The 13,748-nt window shown below is 39.4% G+C and overlaps 1 protein-coding gene across 5 annotated transcripts in view; it reads left to right on the top strand.

The window, feature by feature from the left end:
* Window positions 1-13,748, top strand: part of KYAT3 (kynurenine aminotransferase 3) — a 77,118-nt gene that overhangs the window by 50,484 nt on the left and 12,886 nt on the right. For all 5 annotated transcript variants that reach the window (XM_023733367.1, XM_023733363.1, XM_023733364.1 and 2 more), the window contains 2 exons: window positions 5,407-5,496; window positions 9,625-9,811. In XM_023733367.1, coding sequence (XP_023589135.1) covers window positions 5,407-5,496; window positions 9,625-9,811 — 277 coding nt within the window. The remainder of the gene's footprint in view (window positions 1-5,406; window positions 5,497-9,624; window positions 9,812-13,748) is intronic.

Genomic DNA, 13,748 nt, shown 5'->3' with positions numbered 1-13,748 from the left:
GGCTGGAGAGTTAATGTAGCCTTTAGGTAGGCAAGTGAAGGTGTATTGTTGGCCTTGCCCGCTGAAGGCAAACTGTTTTTGGTGGTCCTTTGAAACAGGTATTGAGAAAAAGGCATTAGCCAGATCAATAGCTGCATACCAGGTACTAGGAGATGCATTAATTTGCTCAAGCAGTGAAATTACATCTGGAACAGCAGCTGCAGTTGGAGTCACCACCTGGTTAAGTTTTTGATAATCCACTGTCATTCTCCAAGGTCCATCTGTTTTTTGCACAGGCTAAATAGGCGAGTTGAATGGGGATGTGGTGGGAATCACCTCCCCTGCATCCTTCATCTCCTTAATGGTGGCAGTAATCTCTGCAATCCCTCTGGGAATGCAGTATTGCTTTTGGTTTACTATTTTCCTAGGTGGGGCAGTTCTAATGGCTTCTGCTTGGCTTTTCCTACCATAATAGCCCCTACTCTATTTGTCAGTGATCCAGTGTGGGGTTTCTGCCAGTTGCTGAGTATGTCTTTTCCAATTATGCATTCTGGAACTGGGGAAATCACTACAGGATGGGTTCGGGGACCCAGTGGACCTACTGTGAGATGGATATGAGCCAAGACTCCATTAATAACCTGACCTCCGTATGCCCCCACTCTGACTGTTGGGCCACAGTGATGTTTTGGGTCTCCTGGAATTAGTGTCAGCACAGAGCCAGTATCCAGTAATCCCCAAAAACTCTGATTATTTCCTTTTTCCCAATGAACAGTCACTCTCGTAAAAGGCTGTAGATCCCTTTGGGGAAGGCTGGGAGAAAGATTAACAGTAAAAATTTTTGACAGTGTATTGGAGTCCTTCCTCAACGGGACCCGGCCTCCCCTTCATTCAAGGGGTTGTGTGTCTTTAAACTTGCTCAAATCTGGGAATTGATTGAGGGACAATGACTCTGTATTCTGGTGATTCGAGTTAGACTGCTGTTCACCTGACCTAGAATTCATCCATTTGTATAGCTCAAGTAAATATTTAGTAGATTTCCTAGCTATTTCACTCCTAGGGACACCATGACTAAGTAGCCAATGCCATAAGTCCATACGAGTCAGACTATTCTGATTACTGCTTTGACTCCTCTGTCCATTACTGTAACCCCGCCCACCTTTTCTTTGTTGATTGAATGCAGCCCCATTGTAGTTAGGTGTCTTAATTCAGTTAGGGCAGTTCCCCCTGTCAAATCTGACTTACATAAAATAGCAATCACAGCAGTCTTCAAGGATACTGGAGCTCCCTTCACAACTTTATTCCTCACAGTTGTGGTAAAAGGTGTGTCCTCTGGACACTCCATGTGTGGGTCTGTGGTCTAACTTGATAAATCCACTCTAGCATGCCAGTTTCCCTAAGCCTTTGGATACCTTCTTCTACAGTATACCAAGGCAGATCTTGTACTTCAGCTTGATTTAGTGTCGACCACCTCATAATCCATGCTTCAGCAACCCAACCAAATAAACTATTACATCCTTTCCTAACTTCTCTAGCTGAAACATTGAAGGAACAGTCTGTGGCTCAGTGGACCCATATCAATAAACTCAGACTGATCCATCTTTATGTTCCTTGCACCATTATCCCACACCCTTAATAGCCATTCCCACACATATTCCCCAGGTTTCTGTTTGTACATATCAGAAAAGTCAAGTAGTTCTTTTGGAGTGTAGTGTGCCTCCTCCTGGGTCACACTTTGTACTTCACCTTTTGGGGCTCACTGGGACTTAAGCCTAGTTACAGGTCTAGAAGCCAGAATCAGTAGTATGGAATTGTTTTGAGACCATTCTGCATTATCTTGTAAAGCATCTGCCTCAGGCGATGCTCCAGGCAATGACTCAGGCAAGTGCTCTGTAGAGGCACCTGGGCTAGGGCTAATCTCCTCAGATGGGAGTGGAGGGGCTAATGGTTTTTCTGGGCAGGGTGGTTTAGCGGGCAGACTTGAAGTAATCTCTTCAGATGGGACTGGTTCTGCTGGCAGGAGTGATTCAACAGAATTTACAGGCTCAGTGTCCCTAGCTTCCTGATTATCTGCCCATATGTCCCTATCCCAAGTCTCAGGATCCCATCTCTTCCCAATCAATGCCCTTACTTTAACTTCAGATACCTCTCAAGGTTTGCAATTGAGCTGGCGTTGTAATTCAGCCACTCTTACAATAAGACTCTGGGTTTGTTTTTCAGCAGTTTCAGCTCTGTTACTACAAGAAATAAGGCTTTCTTTCAAAGCGCAAGTGGAAGCCTTGAGGTCATGTATGCGGCTCTTGAGCCTTGACTCTGAAGCCCTGAGCACATCTCTTTCGTTCATCAGTTTGTCTAGTGAAAGTAGGAGAAACCAATCAGCTTCCTTATACTTCTCATTCTGACAAAGCTGTAGAAAGATATCACACGTGTTCACCCTGAGCCTCACCTTTCACCAATACCTGATCTACCGGTGATGATATTTTGCATATTTGTATCACCACCTCACTCCATGGACTAGCAGTGACCTCTTTACTGATGGAATCAGACTTGAGAACCAATTTAGAAAGCTCATCTGTACAATTTTGTTTCTCTAGAACCACTCCCGGTACCAAATGTCTTAGGCTGGGTTCTCTAGAGAAGCAAAACCAGTAAAGTGTATAAATATATAGAGAGAGAGAGATTATATCAAGGAAACAGCTCACACGATTGTAGAGGCTAGAACGTCCCAAGTCCGTGGATCAGGGTAGAGGCCTCTCCCAAGTCACACAGCCTCAGAAGCTGGCAAGCCCAAGATCAGCAGGTCAGATAAGAGGGCTCCCACTCACAGACTGTGCAGATTGACAAATCCCAGGTCTGGCAGATAAGCTGACAGCTGAAGTCCCAAGAATGGGAGATGAGATGACAGGAAGCAGCTGCAGTATCCAGAGAGAGCAAAATGCCAGAATGTCTGCTTATATTCAGATGCGGGCTGCACCCCAACGAGACTTCCTTTCATCTGATTGGCTACTCACAATATATTCAATCATGGGAGTGATTACATTAAAACACTGAGAATCATGGCCCAGCCAATTTGACCCACAATCTTAACCATCACAGTGATCTTTTCACTTACTGTATTTTCATTCAGCTTTGATGTTGACCTTTATTCTTTATGGGCCCTAGTTGTTTTTTTACAAGTGATCAATTAGTGACACTTTAATCTTTGCAAAAAATGTTTAATTTGCTTCATATCAATATAAAAATAATAATAATAGCAATTTTTTTGGCACTTACTATGTGCCAAACATACTAAGACACTGTTCTAAGTGCTTTACATTTCTTTCTTTCTTTCTTTCTTTCTTATAACCACATTATTAGATAAGTACAATTATCCCTATTTTACAGATGATAAAACTAAAGTACAGAGACGTTAAGTAACTTGCTTAATGTTTTCATCAAGGTTTTCTAGAGAAATAGAACCAGTATATTAGAACAATGATCATCTTCTCCATCTCAATAAATATATACATAGAGAGAGGGTAAGGGAGGGAGATATTGATTGATTTACTTCTTCAAGGAATTTGTTCACAAAATTATAGGGGGCTGGCAAGTCCCAGGAGCCCTGGTGACGTAGTGGTTGAGAGCTACAACTGCTAATCAAAAGGTCAGCAGTTCGAATCTACCAGCCGCTCCTTGAAAACCCTATGGAGCAGTTCAGAATTGACTCGATGGCAACGTGTTTGTTTTGTTTGGCAAGTCCAAAATCCATAGGTTAGGCAACAGGCTGGATACTTCTGCAGGCTTTCATCCCAACTCCATAGGCCAGGCGATGGGCAGAGTGAGTTGAGAGTTCTGCCAAAATGTCTATAGTTTGGAGGCAGAACACATACTAGGGACACTCCTTTCTTGCTCCTAAGGCCTTCAATTGATTGTTTGATTACATTACATTCGATTACATTATGGAAGGTAATTATATTACATTAGATATAAGATCATTTCATCACAGAAAGTAATCTGCTTTACTTAAGGCCAATTGATTTAATTACATGTTGTAGAAACTTAAAGTTTGGCAGTTTAAATCCACTCAGAGGCACCTTGGAAGAAAGGCCTGGTGATCTACTTCTGAAAGGTCACAGCTTTTGAAAACCCTGTGGAGCACAGTTCTACTCTGATATGCCTGGGTTACCATGATTTGGAATGGACTCAATGGCAACTGGTTTTTTTGTTTTTTTAACTTTTTCCTAATAGCACATGTAACTACTCCATAACAGCAACTAAACTAGTATTTGGCCAAACAGCTGGGAACCATAGTCTAGCCAAGTTAACATGTAAAATAATCCATCACAAGTAGATGGTGCCCAGTTACTACCACAGACTGCTCTGGCCGGAATCACAATAGAGGGTCCCAGACAGAGCGGAAGAAAAATGTGGAACAAAATTCAAATTAAAAAAAAAAAAACCAGGCTTGCTGGTCTGACAGAGACTGGAGAAACCCTGAGAGTATGACCCCTGGACACCCTTTTAACTCAGTACTAAAGTCACTCCTGAGGTTCACCCTTCAGCCAAAGATTAGACAGGTCTGTAGGGCCAGCAATAACACAGGTGAAGGATGTGCTGTATAGTTCTATCATGTATATGAGACTAATGGGCATACCAGCCCAAAAGCAAAGACAAGAAGGCAGGAAGGGACAGGCAAACTGGACGAATGGAAACAGAGAACCTGGAGTGGAGAAGGGGAAAGTGTTGACACATTGAGGGGTTGGCAACCAATGTCACAAAACAGTTTGTGTATTAACTGTTTAATGAGAAACTAATTTGTAAACTGTCACCTAAATCACAAAAAAAAAAAAAGTTAAAAAAATAGTAATAAAATTATCCATCATACCTGGGGTTACACTGCTGATATGTCCAAGCCAGTGCAGGCAGTCTAGCCCCAGAATCATGTGCTTAACCACTGTACTATTCATTACAATGAAAATTTATCCAGTTGAAATTCATGTATCTATCAACCACACCTCTTCTGAGCATTGCTAAGAAGCAAGGAGTGTCAAAAATGAGGCCTACAGAACCAAAAATCTATGTATTTTAATTATGGAAGAGTCCTTTAGACCCTCATTTAGAGTTCTGTACATAATTCAAACAAGCCTTGTTACTGTTCTTTAGACCTTTAGGATATCAGAAGTAGCAAATTAGAAGAGGGAGAAGGCTGATAATGATTGCTGGCACTGTTTACCTTCTGAAGGCAGAGGTTTAGTGACTCCCATGGAAACATTTCCATAAAAGAACAATGTTGAAATGATTCTCACTACTAATACTGCATTATCTTCATAGTGTGAACATTTTAGAATTGCATGCGTTTAATAATTGCCTGAAGCTTACCTACTCTCAGATTTGGAATATACAATTAGATTCTTTTTTTTTTTAATCTGCTTTTATTTTTTCTTTTCCCAGCTTGGCTGGTCTATTGGTCCCAGCTATTTGATAAAACATTTACAGACAGTTCAACAAAATACCATCTATACTTGTGCAACTCCATTACAGGTAGGTATTATAGTAACTTAGGGCATAAATATGGTCTTTTGGTGAAGGTGTTATTTTTATAATGCATACGTCAATTGACTTAGCTCTTCCCTTTGTGTCCTCCTTGAACAGGGCCTTCTAATATAATTTGGGAGTTTAGGAGTGGACACATATTCTCTGTTACCAAGAACAGATTTTTGTTGTTGTTGTTTGTTTTTTTAATTTAAATCCATCAAGTTTTATCTTTGAACACTCATACATTGCTGGTGAGAGAAGAAAGTGGTGCAACCCTTATGGGGGACAATGGCAGCGCCAATCAAAATCAGAGATGTGCTTATCCTATGAAACAGAAATTCATCTTCTGGGAATTTACCCTGCAGCTATATATGGCTATACATGGCAGAAGACTGGGAACAGCCCCTTACACATCTATAGACAATTGATTAAATATGCCATGGTCTATCTAAACACTTAAATACTCTATGACTGTATTGGTTTCCAGTTGATGCTGTAACAAATTACCACAAATTTGGTAGCTTAAAACAACAAAAATTTATTATCTTACAGTTCTGGAGGTCCAAAATGGGTCTTCAAGTGTAAAATGAAGGTGTTGGCAGGACTATGTTCCTTCTGAAGGCTCTAGGGGAGAGTCCATTCTTCACCTTTTTCTAGCTTCTAGAGGCTGCCTGTATTCCTTAGCCCATGGTCACATCAACTGACCTCTGCTTCCATCATTACATCTCCTTCTCTAACTGTCCTGCCTTCGTCTTTCCATTATAAGGATCCTTGTTACACTGGGTCCACCCAGATAACTCACAATAACCTACCCCATCTCAAGATCCTTAACTCAATCATATCTGCAAAGTCCCTTTTGCCATGTTAGGTAACATACTCACAGGTTCTGGGGATTAGGATGTGGACATGTTTGGGGGCCATTATTCTGTGTACCACAAGGGCTGTCAAAAAACAGAGAGAAGAGTGTAAAGAAGCTCTGTAATTACTGATATGAAAAAAATTCCTAGAACAGATCATAAAGCTTAAAAAAAAAAAGCAGGATACAAAACAGTGTATATTTATGTTACGTTTTTATATAAGGGAGAAAATCTATTTGCTTGTATTTTCTAAAAGGACCTCTAGAAGGATATGTAAGAGTTACTAGCATATATGGCCACCTATAGGGGTAGGGGGAGTAGGTGAAATTAATAGATAGAGACAGGGGTGGGTACAAGACTTTTTAATGTATATCTTGTGTATATTTCTGTTTTTAAAAAAAATATAGAAACAGGAATCTCCTTAACATCATTCTGAGAACAATCAAAACACTAAAATATATTCTTTTTCTAAAAGGCAAAAGAGTGAAATGTATTGGCTGTAGTGAATTTGTGAGTTTTTTTGTTTGTTTGCTTTTGTTTTTTGTTTTGGATTCCTGTCAAAAATAACTCCTGAATGAGAAAAAAAAGTATTTTAAATTCTTTTTTCAATGACTCCCTAAAGTAATACCATGATAAAGGCCAGCTCTGACATTTGTTTTTATTAAATATTAAACTCTCTTCATCCTCTCAAAGTAAATCTATTCATTTATTCAACAAATATTTACTGATATTGGAGATACAGCAGACAAAAATTCCTGCCTTCGTGGAGCTTACCACCTAGTAGGGGGAGATCGATAATAAGCAAGTAAATAATTTTAAACTATGTTAGATTTTGATAGATGCTATAGAGAAAAACAAAGAAGGAAAGAGGAAGGATATAAAGTGACAAAGGGGAGAAGATACAATGTTAAAGAGGATAATCCATGAAAGCCTCACTGAGAAGGTGACATTTGAGCACTGAACTAAATGAAGTGTAGGTAATGTGGTTACCTACAGAAGAACCCTTTGGACTGAGAGAACAAGTGCAAAGTCCCAGTGGTAGGCAGCCTGCCTGGCATGTTTATATCAATGAGTAGCACAGAGGCTGTAAAGGGAGAAGAGTAGTAGGAGAAAAGACCAGAGAGGTAACAGGGAGCCAGATCAAGTTGGACCGTGTATGTCACTGTAAGGCTTTTTGGTTTTTCTGAGTAGATATGAAGCCTCTGGAGAGTTTTGAACCCAGCAGTGACATGGTCTAGCTTGTGTTTTTAAAGGGACTCTGGCTGCTTTGTTGAGTTAAAAGCACTTGCTGTGATCCACGAGATAGCTAAGAGTAGATTGAACCAAATGGGAATGGCAGAAGTGGTAAAAAGTAATTGGACTGTGAATATATTTTGAAAGTAGAGCCAATGGTATTTGCCAATGGATTACATATGGGGTATGAGAAAAAGAGAGGAGTCAAGGATAATTCTATGGTTGAGATGGATGTTTATGTCTCCTTGGTGCTGAATTTTTTTAGGGCAATGTCTCCAACTATAGTGAAAGAATGAGTTCCTGAGAAAAAAGAATCAGCTATTTGGAGCATCTGGAACATCTCTTTCTAAATCATTTTATTCTCCATTAAAACCAGGTGTCCCCCTAACAGCCATGTTTGGAAACTCCCCCCTGCTTTCAGGGGAATCACAAATGTTTAGGCTGGAGCAAACCAGCTTATTTATAGTACTAGGGAATTATTAGGAGCCCTGGTGGTGCAGTGGTAAGTGCTGGGCTGCTAACTAAAAGGACAGCAGTTTGAACCTACCAGCTGTGGGAGAAAGATGTGGCAGTCAGCTTCTGTAAAGATTATAGCCTTGGAAACCCTGTGAGGCAGTTCTACTCTGTCACATGGGGTTGCTGTGAGTCGGAATCAACTTGAGAGCAATGAGTTTTTTGGTTTGTTTTTTGTTTTTTTTGTGGGGGGGCGGTGGGTGGTTGATCAGTTATTATTCTGTTTTACTGCTAAATTCTTGTGGCATGCAGATTTCTCTATGATCTTGTCCCTCTCTGTCTCTCTGGTCTCATCTCTTGCCATGCTCTCTCTCACTTGCCAGCTTTCAGCCACGCTGGACTTCGTCCAACAGAACAAATTATTTCCTACTTTAGGACTTTAGCAGACACTATTCTCTCCAATGGGAAACCTCCTCACCTCTACCCAAGCCTCTTACTTGACTGGTAGAGCAGATAATATATTTAATTTCCACAGTTTTTATACTTTGATATCTTTTTCTTTCATTTGTCTTCTGGCACAGCTCCCCTTCCCCCTCTAGTTAGAAGTTCCATGAAGATAAGTACCAAGTCTATCTTGTTTATTGTTATATCCCCAGTACTTATCTCAATGCCAGGCTGAACATAGGTACTCAGTGTGTATTTACTGTGTGAACTAATTTATCCCTTAGTTCTTGATATCTCTGACTCTGATTAATTTTCTTAGAATTTGACCACTTTGCTCCACTGTTCTGTTAGTCATTTCAAGTGGATCTCCTGGTTTACTCTGAGTCCCAATACTTCTAAGTTATCCCAGTTCATAATTGCCTACCATGCTTCTGCCCTCCTATCTGTACAGATCTTTGTTCTTTATGTATGCCCTGATTCTGACTTGTTTACCTCTGCCTTCTCAGACACTTGCCTAATCCTTATCAAAATTGGCTTTTACCCTTGGCCCAATGTCTCTTCTGGCTCTTCTGACTTAACCTAAAGAGTGCTAGAGGAATTGCTCCACTTGCCCCGGTAATGTTTCTAATGCTTGTTGCACTTGGAGCAGTTTCTTGGGATGTGAAGGATTAGAGCACACCCACGGGGAATGAGGGAGGGTACATTTTCTCCTCTACACAGTGGGTCAGCTTTCATTTCCACTACTGTCCTCCAAGATAATGGGTAAAGGCTGGCTAGTTCATCATTTCTGTTTTCCAGATTTAAATTTAGCAAGTCATTCTACAGCTCACCTTGATAGAAAATAACTTACATTTTTAAAAAATTTCCAATTAAGCCATCTTTGTAGAATATCTCCTTTTCAATTTGTATTTTCAGGGCTCATTCTCAGTTTTTCATGTTAGACTTAACCATTTATGTGATACCTGATTCCTTCGTTAATCTATGGATTAATTAACATAGGTTCACAGGAATCCAACTCTCATTTCTGGAGTGACCTTTTTGCCAAGTATCTTAGTCAGATCATCTTTATTTATTATACCAATAAGCTAAGCAATAAATAACATATTACCGTATTTCCTTTCCACATTTTTTCAATTTTAACATCCAGGAAGCCTTGGCTCAAGCTTTTTGGATTGACATCAAGCGCATGGATGACCCAGAGTGTTACTTTAATTCTTTGCCAAAAGAGTTAGAAGTAAAAAGAGATCGGATGGTCCGTTTACTTGAAAGTGTTGGGCTAAGACCCATTGTTCCCGACGGGGGATACTTCATCATTGCTGATGTGTCATTGCTAGGTTTGTAAAGCTTTTTATTATTTCTAATACACTGAAACTTATATATGTGAAATTATAACAGAATTATAGGGAAAAGATTGGTATCAAAGCATATCAGCATTTTAGTTATGGAAAAGATTGATTTTAACAATGGCAATGTTTCTCTACAGTTATCTTTACTTCTAAGTTCTTTACCTTAAATGGGACTGTTATATGATTATAGAGTCAGTGTTATTCTAATTATTCTATTAAACATTGGATTTGCTGTCATATTGTTCTTGTATGTAATTTAAAACACATGTACATAAAGTATTTATGTGTGGTATGTTCATCTGAGTAAAATTTTATTTTCCTTTTCACTTATGAAAAAGGCATACTATTTTTTTAGAAAAATAAGATCTCTGGAAATTTTTGAAGCCATAGGGTAATGTTTGCCATTTTGATTGTATGGAAGTGAAGTAAAGAAGGCAAATCTACTGACTGAGGGTCTACTATGTGTCAAACACTCTTAATACCCTTTTAAGAACGTTGTTAGCTCAGTTTTACAGATGAGAAGACTTAGAAAGTTTTAAATAACCCACCTAAAGTCCACTTTCTGCAAGCCATGTTGTGTCATCTGCATATTGCAGGTTGTTAATGAATCTTCCTCCAATCCAGATGCCACGTTCTTCTTCATATAGTCCAGTGACTTGGATTATTTGCTCAGCATACAGATTGAATAAGTATAGTGAAAGGACACAACCCTGACACACACCTTTCCTGATTTTAAACCACGCAGTATCCCCTTGGCAATTCAAACAACTGTCTCTTGGTCTCTGTACAGGTTCCTTGTGAGTATAATTAAATTCTGGAATTCCCATTCTTCACAATGTTATATGTAAATTGTTATGATCCACACAGTTGAATGCCTCTGCATACTCAAAACATGAGTGAACATCTTTCTGGTATTCTCTGCTTACAGCCAAGATCCATCTGACATTAGCAATGATATCGCTCATTCCACGTCCTCTTCTAAATCCAGCTTGAATTTCCAGCAGTTCCCTGTCGATGTACTGCTGCAACCGTTTTTGAATGATCTTCAGCAAAACTTTACTTTTGTGTGATATTAATGATATTTTTTGATAATTCTGCATTCTGTTGGATCACCTCACTTTGGAATGGGCACAAATTTGGATCTCTTCCAATCAGTTGGCCAGGTATCTGTCTTCCAAATTTCTTGGCGTAGATGAGTGCTCGCTTCTAGCATTGCATCATTTGTTGAAACATCTCAATTGGTATTCTGTCAAGTTTGGAGCCTTGTTTTTCACCAGTGCCTTCAGTGCAGCCTGGATTTCTTCCTTCAATACCATCAGTTCTTGATCGTATGCTACCTCTAGAAATGGTTGAATGTGACTGTATATTCCTTCCATCTTCTTTTGATGCTTCCTGCATCATTCAATATTTTGCCCATAGAATTCTTAATATTGCAAGTTGAGTCCTGAATTTTTTCTTCAGTTCTTTAAGCTTGAGAAATGCAGAGCATGTTCTTCCTTTTTGATTTTCTAATTCAGATCTTTGCACATTTCGTTATAATACTTTGTCTTCTGGAGCTGCCCTCTGAAATCTTCTGTTCACCTTTCTTACTTCATCATTTCTTCTATTCGCTTTAGCAATTCTGCATTCAAGAGAAAGTTTCAGCGTCTCTTCTGACATCCATTTTGGTCTTTTCTGTCTTTCCTGTCTTTTTAATGACCTTTTGCTTTATTTATGTATGAGATCCTTGATGTCATCCCACAACTCATCTGGTTTCAGTCATTAGTATTCAATGAGTCAAATCTGTTCTCGAGATGGTCTCTAAATTTAGTTGGGATATGCTCAAGGTCATACTTTGGCTCTTGTGGACTTGTTCTAATTTTCATCAGCTTCAACTAGAACTTGCCTATGAGCAATTGATGGTCTGTTCTGCAGTGAGCCCTGGTGTTGTTCTGACTGATGATGTCGAGCTGCTCCATCATCTTTTTCCACAGATGTAGTCAGTTTGATTCCTGTGTATTCCATCTGGTGAAGTCCATGTGTATAGTTGCCATATTTCCAATAAGTAGGTTGTTGGACTTGCAAAATTCCATCATGTGATCTCTGGTGTCATTTCTATGACCAAGGCCATATTATCTAAACAGAGACCTTCTCTGTTTCCAACTTTCATCTTCCAATTACCAGTAATTATCAATTTATTACATTGTAACATTAAACATCAAAAAGACAGTATTGCAACTTTTGCTTGGTTTATTACATTAAACTCTTAATTAAGTGGTTTCCCATTCTATCCTCAGTCAATCCATCAGCATGCATTACTAGTTTACTATTTTCCTACCCCAGCTTAGATTTTGAACTAGTGTGGTTGTAATAGCACTAGAAAGGATTTTGGTTAGAGAACCCTTTCTGATGATGGGGAAAAAAAACAAACACAATGTCCCTTCTTCTTTATGGCCCTCCTTTCTCAATTACATTCATTGGGGGAGGGGGATATTAAATGTTTATAGGACCCTCCTATATATGAAGACAAATTTGTTTCATTTTACTTTTTTATCTGCTCAAAATACTTTGCAGTATAAAGATTCTTCTGTATGCTAGAGGTTGGCTTCACCATCTTGCTCAAGACAAAAACAAAAACCAAGTACTTTCATTTTATTGTTAGGTGCCATGGAGTTGGTTCCAACTCATGGCGACCCTATGTAGAACATAACGAAACACTGCCCAGTCCTGCGCCATCCTCATAATCGTTGTTTTTCTTGAGCCCATTGTTGCAGCCACTGCATCAAACCATCTCTTTAAGGGTCTTCCTCTTTTTCCATGACCCTCTACCAAGCATGATGTCCTTCTACAGGGACTGGTCCCTCCTGATAACATGTCCAAAGTATGTGAGACGAGGTCTTGCCATCCTTGCTTCTAAGGAACATTCTGGCTGTATTTCTTCCAAGACAGATTTTTTATGGTAGATTGAGAATAAAACTAAATCATAATATTCATGGGCATAGTAATTACTTTCTTTACAATTAATAACAATGGCAAACAGGTTTATATTTATTGAACATTTATGATATACCGTATTTTCACACAAATAACGTGTGTGTTATACATTTTTTTGCCAACAGCTATGCCAGAACTGTTTTACTTAATGTCATCATTTCCACACGTGATATATGTAGGCACATTATCTGTGAAAAATACAGTAGTAGATATTGTGCTAAGAGCATTACAATGGTCACATTCTCACAAAAGTCCTATGAGGTCAGTGCTATTATATCCCCATTAATAGATGAGAGAGATGTGATAGAGAGACAGTCGAGTAATTTAACAATGTTGTTGTTGTTGTTAGGCGCCATCGAGTCAGTTTCAACTCATAGTGACCCTATGTACAACAGAACGAAACACTGCCCAGTCCTACGCCGTCCTCACAATCATTGTTATGCTTGAGACCATTGTTGCAGCCACAGTGTCAATCCATCTCGTTGAGGGTCTTCCTCTTTTTCACTGACCCTCTACTTCACCAAGCATGATGTCCCTCTCCAGAGACTGATCTCTCCTGGTAACATGTCCAAAGTATGTGAGATGTAGTCTCACCATCCTTGCTTCTGAGGAGCGTTCTGGCTGTACTTCTTCCAAGACAGATTTGTTTGTTCTTTTCGCGGTCTATGCTATATTCAATATTCTTCACCAGCACCACAATTCAAAGGCATCAATTCTTCTTTGGTCTTCCTTATTCATCCTCCAGCTTTCGAATGCATATGAGGCAATTGAAAACACCATGGCTTGGGTCAGGTGCACCTTAGTCTTCAAGTTAGCATCTTTGCTTTTTAACACTTTAAAGAGGCCTTTTGCAGCAGATTTGCCCAATGCTATGAGTCGTTTGACTTCTTGACAGCTGCTTCCATGGGTGTTGATTGTGAATCCAATTAAAATGAAATCCTTGACAACTTCA

Source organism: Trichechus manatus, unplaced genomic scaffold (genome assembly GCF_000243295.1).
Source record: "Trichechus manatus latirostris isolate Lorelei unplaced genomic scaffold, TriManLat1.0 scaffold00058, whole genome shotgun sequence".
Classification (NCBI taxonomy): domain Eukaryota; kingdom Metazoa; phylum Chordata; class Mammalia; order Sirenia; family Trichechidae; genus Trichechus; species Trichechus manatus.
Note: the sequence above shows the minus strand (reverse complement) of the source record. Positions and strands in the feature narration are given on the sequence as shown.